This window comes from Dendroctonus ponderosae, unplaced genomic scaffold (genome assembly GCF_020466585.1).
Source record: "Dendroctonus ponderosae isolate FM_Combo_2020 unplaced genomic scaffold, Dpon_F_20191213v2 Dpon_F_20191213_10, whole genome shotgun sequence".
In the NCBI taxonomy this organism is placed as follows: Eukaryota; Metazoa; Arthropoda; class Insecta; order Coleoptera; family Curculionidae; genus Dendroctonus; species Dendroctonus ponderosae.
In genome coordinates, this window is record NW_026017111.1 from 3,423,905 (window position 1) to 3,429,369 (window position 5,465).

General features: G+C 46.9%; 2 protein-coding genes across 2 annotated transcripts in view; one reads left to right on the forward strand and one right to left on the reverse strand.

The window, feature by feature from the left end:
- The first annotated feature begins 644 nt into the window (after window positions 1–644).
- LOC109534855 (adipocyte plasma membrane-associated protein) lies at window positions 645–3,723 on the forward strand. Its single transcript, XM_019900633.2, has 9 exons — window positions 645–988; window positions 1,209–1,372; window positions 1,427–1,585; window positions 1,643–1,811; window positions 1,862–2,022; window positions 2,076–2,320; window positions 2,373–2,600; window positions 2,656–3,138; window positions 3,226–3,723. The coding sequence occupies exons 1-9, from the start codon at window positions 867–869 to the stop codon at window positions 3,283–3,285; spliced, it is 1,791 nt and encodes a 596-aa protein (XP_019756192.2). The 5' UTR covers window positions 645–866; the 3' UTR covers window positions 3,286–3,723.
- Window positions 3,551–5,465, reverse strand: part of LOC109534857 (atrial natriuretic peptide receptor 1) — a gene marked incomplete in the record, with an annotated part of 15,659 nt that continues 13,744 nt past the window's right edge. The window contains 5 exon segments of the mRNA XM_048662173.1: window positions 3,551–4,120; window positions 4,568–4,678; window positions 4,737–4,899; window positions 4,955–5,023; window positions 5,188–5,322. Of these exon segments, the coding sequence (XP_048518130.1) occupies window positions 3,897–4,120; window positions 4,568–4,678; window positions 4,737–4,899; window positions 4,955–5,023; window positions 5,188–5,322 (702 nt within the window).

Genomic DNA, 5,465 nt, shown 5'->3' on the forward strand with positions numbered 1-5,465 from the left:
CTAGCTCTACAGTCTTTAGAGGAATAGCGGTGACGAGTTTTCCAAATAATTTATTATAAACTTTCGCTGATTCTATTCGTGTTTTAATAGAAAATAATTTGATTTTTGTCCCAAATTCGATGCTGGAACGGGATTTCGAAACTTTTTACAATGGGACGAAGGAGGCAAGTATTTTAATAAAATTTATTTAAAAATACCTCAAGATTGTCGGAATTTTAAAGTGAACTTTAGAAAATTGAGCATTTAGAAATAGAGTAACCTTAAAAAACTTTTTTAAATCCGCAAAATTCAAAAATTTTGAAGAAATGTAAAAATATTATTGATGGCCCTTAAAATAAATCAAAAAACATATCAAAAAAATCTTCAACATTTTCGCAGCAACGCAACTGAGTTGCTGCGCCGGTGAGTTGGATTGGCGCACCAAGCCATTTGCGTAGCACTGCGCCACCTCCTAAAAATTAATTGAGTTACCCATGCCTAATTAGACGTGACTTTTTTGCATTTAGTTCGACCCGAGTTTTTTCTAAGCTGAGAAACTGGAACTTATTAAACTGAATTTTTAAATTCGCGCAAAAATATCAGAGGTCCTGTTAACTGTGCCTGTCTTTGTCTAGAGGCGCAGCTTGAAAAGAGAAGCCAAAAAACAGCAGGCTTGACACCTTGACACTGACAAACAGCTGTTCCCTACAAGCACTTGTCACCAAACAGTTTTTCGGTGAATGTAAATTGTTTACGTGTTTTTTGACTTGTAAGCGGTACCCGGTTATAACGGAACCTCATTTTCCAGCTCCAACTCATCAGCAGTGCACACGGTTGCATTACAGCCCCAATTTTCTCAATTTTGCCCCCATTATCCAGCGGCCACCATGGGTGTTGCCGGGATTTTCAAGTTTATTTTGCGAAGAGTTTTCGAATTGTTTGTGGTCGCCGCTCTATTGGTGCTGATACCGAATTTGCCGCCTTACGCCCAGTTTTCGCAGCCCTACAGGTGAGTTCCAGGTGCCACGTTGATGCCCGCAATGTCCAGTCAGCGTAGACTTTGGCCCCCATTAGTCGGCCTAATCAAACATGGTTTAATGATTATGGACTTTTCGTTTCAATAAACACTGTGAGCCAGATAAGCGGCCACTTGTTTATGGCCTGGAGGTCACACTTTTTCATGATAAGGGCTTCGAAAAATTCCATCCACTCGCTAATTTGTTTTTCAGTGTGTCACCTGCTCAGCCCTTTACCGGCAAGTTGTCGTTGAACGATCGGCTAGATGCTGTGGAAATTTGGCACAAAGGGGACTTTGTGGGTCCCGAAGCGTTTGCCGATTTGGACAATTCCCTGTATACTTCCCTGTATAACGGCGACATTGTGAAGCTAACGGGTAACTGGTGAGACTCCGCCGTTTCCAAACCGCTCACCATTGTCTGGTTTATAGGCGAACATATAACGCCTGTTGTAAAGTTCGGGAAGCCCTGCAAAGGCTCCTATGAGGAGAGGATTTGTGGGCGCCCATTGGGCCTGCAGTTTGACCAGAAAGACCAACTGTATGCCATTGACGCCTACTATGGAATCTTTCGCGTTAACGTCCAGTCAGGTAGTGGGAAGCCTGGACAGAGAAACGGCGGTTTTTATGGCGGTATGTCCATTCTAGGAAAAAAGGAGCGGCTCGTCGGTCCGCAGGTGGAGATTGAAGGACGACGCCCCAAGATATTCAACAGCCTGGCCGTGGCAAAAAATGGGGATGTCTTCTGGACGGACTCCAGCACCGATTTCACTCTGGATGATGGCCTGTTCACTCTTCTAGCTGACCCAACTGGAAGGTAATCAGTAACCGGGCAACTTTCCAGCGCTCTGCAACATTTTCTTTCAGACTGGTTCACTACAATGCCAAAACGAAGGAAAACCGCGTGCTGCTCGACAACCTTCTCTTCGCTAATGGGGTGGCGCTGTCCGAAGACGAAACGTTTGCAATTGTGGCTGAGACTGGCCGAAGCCGAATCCATCGAGTGTACATTAACGGCCCCAAGACAGGTACTGCGCCTTGGCTGACACCAGCAGCAGCTAAATTCTTAGGGATATTTAAGGCAGCAGCATTTTCCTCGACGGGCTGCCGGGGCTACCAGATAACTTGAAGAGCGATGGAATGGGCGGCTTCTTAGTGCCGTTGGTTTTGGGCCGGGACGCCGACTACCCCATTCTGATCCAGTCGATCGGTCCTTTTCCTAAGCTCAGAAAGGCCGCTGCTCGCTTCATGGGCATCAGCCAGTATGTGCTGCGGAAAATCGACCAGTACTACCCGAATGATGTTTGCCTGAATGCCGTTCATACTGTAAACGAATGATTAGATCGAAATGAATCCAGTTAATGCATATTGCTTGCAGATTGGGCACTTCAGCTCCACCCCCAAGCTGCTTGCGACATCCAGAGTGACGCTTTTGCGAGTGAACCGCGACGGTCAGATTACCGACAGCGTCCACAATCTTAATGGCAAAATTGAGAGTATTTCGGAAATGCATGTGCTTGGGGACACCCTGTATTTGGGCTCGCCATTCAACGACTACATTGGGCGCATTCCTTTGGCGAAACTGGGCTGGGAAGATCTGAAAAAGGTAACGCATACAGTACTGGGGAGCGGTAAAGGACTTTCTTGTTGTTTTTTCGCAGGAGAAACGCCCCAAACGCTCCCCCACCGTTGAAAGCGCTAAACCGACTACAACCACCACAAAACCCACTACCACCACTCCAAAGCCCACCACCACCACCACTCCAAAACCTACTACAACCACTCCCAAACCCACCACTACGACCCCAAAGCCCACCACCACCACTCCGAAGGCTACAACTGCTGCTCCCACTACTAGAAAACCCGCAACAACCACTCCACCTCCCACCAAACCACCAACAACGCCTACCACCAAGCAAACTCCTCCTCAGGTAAAACAGCAAACGCAAACTCCCCCTCCCGTAAAGCAGCAGGCGAAACAGCCAACGCAATCTCCTCCCGTCAAACAAGAGGCGAAAACTCCTCCACCGGTAAAACAGCAAACACAAGCTCCGCCCCCAGTCAAGCAGCAGGCGCAAACTCCGCCCCCAGTGAAACAGCAAACGCAAACTCCGCCCCCAGAGAAGCAGCAACAACGAAAACAGGTAATTGATGAGGGTTTTGAATGTGAGCAACTGGTTCCGCCTTCTATAAGAAAAGCTTGACTTTGAGACGATTCTGGATGGTTTCAGGCTGCGCCAGTGAAGGAACAGCCTAAAGCGACCCCACAGAAGCAAAAAGTCGAACTCTAGAGAGCGTCGAAGTGGCTGATGGGAAAAAGTCCTGAGTGGTTTCTTAGAACATTCCTGTAACTCCATAGTTGTAGTTGATAAGTTTGGTTGTGTTAAGGGAATAATGACCTTCTGTACCGTTTAAGTGAAAATTCCGTGCAATAATTTATAGGGAATTGCGCACATATCCCCCCTCTGCATGTACATACAAGGTGTCTGTCAAGTGTGGCTTGCTGTTGTACAGTAACTGGACTCAATAGTTTTTTTTTATATTATTGACTGTTTGATGTGGATGTGAGGCAGCTTTACTTTCAACTTCTCTAGGTTAGGGCCCTTAATAGTAAGACTTAGGGAATGTATCTCTACTTTTGCGTAACGGTTGTGAGTGTTTTCTGGTGCGCGACTGCGGCAGGGATAATGTATTTAATATTATGATAAATCTATCTAATATCTCCACCAGTTTCTCTGTTTTCTTCCAACCACGACCTTTTTCGGGCTGTTCGCAGGAAAATTGGCCGATTTAATACGTAAATAAATCGTTTATTCGCTTGGAAATATAGTTTTGAAACATGCATAACACCCAAACTACCCTACATGATTAATTCATACGGTTGGCTGGAATAACCAAGGGTTTACCCCATGAAGACCAAAGGGTAGGGGTTGTTGCTGTCCAGCTCAATAGTGCTGGGGACGCGTGGAGTGGGAGGCCGGGGATCAGAATCTGAGCACCCCAGCAGCCAGTAGGTAGTCACAAAACCTTTGCCCTTCAGTTCCACCTCGCCCCTCAGCTCCAGGTTGAACGTGCCGAACTTATCGAAGATCTGCTTGGCTGCTTCGCTCACGTGGATCTTCAAGGCTGCAATGGCCCTTAGTCAGTGACTGTAGGCCTTAACGTAAAACGGACCACAAAACGCGTAATGTTGACCCACTTCAATTTCCGTGCAGTGTATATTTCGTAAGCCAAGTGACGTTTGATGACGCGTGTTGCATGCAAAGCTTCAGATCGACGCCAGCCGAAAAACACTGCCGGCAAATTGAAGTGATCGGCAATAGTTACTTCAAGAAAGGCAAACGTGCACTTATGGTATTACTGGAACATGTTTGCACGGAGAGTCAAAATAGAGATTTTAATATTTTCAATTCGAATTGCGAATTTTCATTTTTTGAGGATTCTCAAGGGCGGTCCAGGCACTATAGTGAAGTGAGCACGAGTGACAACAAGTACGTCATTTTGGTCTAAACGCTCAGTTTGACAAGTGACAAGTAGTGTCTGATCCGCCTTCAAAATGGGCGTGTCGCTTACGTTGTCCGGTGCTTTCCATGCGACTGGCGGTGTTGACAGCGTCACCAAATAGGCAGTAGTGGGGCATTTTTTGCCCCACCACTCCTGCGCAAACCGGGCCGGAATGAATGCCTGAAAGTGCCAGGCCAACTTAGTCCCGATTAATTTCTGTTTGAGGCAAGATTTTCACCTATTCTAAGCTGCAGGACGCGGTCGGGCTGATGCGCAATGGTAAAGCTGCGCACTGCATCCAAGATGGCCAGAGCCATCAAGCCAATTTCCCTCGTATGGCTGTCACCGTTTCGCTCTGGAAGGCCTGAGACCACCATATAAGCGTCTCCTATGGTTTCAACCTGATTTTTTTTTAACACAAAATAGTGTGACCTGTTTTAAATGGCATTTTCATACCTTGTAAACGTCGTAGAAGCCAATGATCCTGTCAAAAGTGCTGTAGAGCTCATTGAGAAAGTCGACCACCTGGAAAAATGTCAACTGCTTGGTTCTAGCCAAAGATCTGCTTGGGGGAAGCGCGTCACAAGTCTATTGGCAGTGAAAGTTTGATTGCGTTTTGGTCTGATGATGGACAGAACTAATTACTATAGTAATGACGTCACTGCCAATAGGCTGGAGGCAGACTCTACCTGCATTGGCGTGCTGTTGGCGCACAAGCTGGTAAACCCCACAATGTCGCTAAAGTAGATCGTCACGCATTCGAACTGCTCGGGCTGCACCATTTCGCCCAACATTAGTTGCTGCGCCACTGGGCGCGGCAGCACCTACACATGCCACGTATATAGCCAAGAGCGGATCCAGGGTGGGGGGGTCATTCAATTCTCTATCCAACGATGCCAAAACGAATTCTGTGGCTCGAATGGTTCTTGAGAAACTTCGAAAAAAGCAGCGTCATGTTCAAGTGGAT

Bases quoted from the DNA above. Each gene is read 5' to 3' on its own strand.
- LOC109534855 (XM_019900633.2), top strand. From the start codon at position 867: ATGGGTGTTGCCGGGATTTTCAAGTTTATTTTGCGAAGAGTTTTCGAA. The intron at 1,812-1,861 runs GTAATCAGTAAC...ATTTTCTTTCAG, and splicing joins CTAGCTGACCCAACTGGAAG to ACTGGTTCACTACAATGCCA. The intron at 3,139-3,225 runs GTAATTGATGAG...GGATGGTTTCAG, and splicing joins AGCAGCAACAACGAAAACAG to GCTGCGCCAGTGAAGGAACA.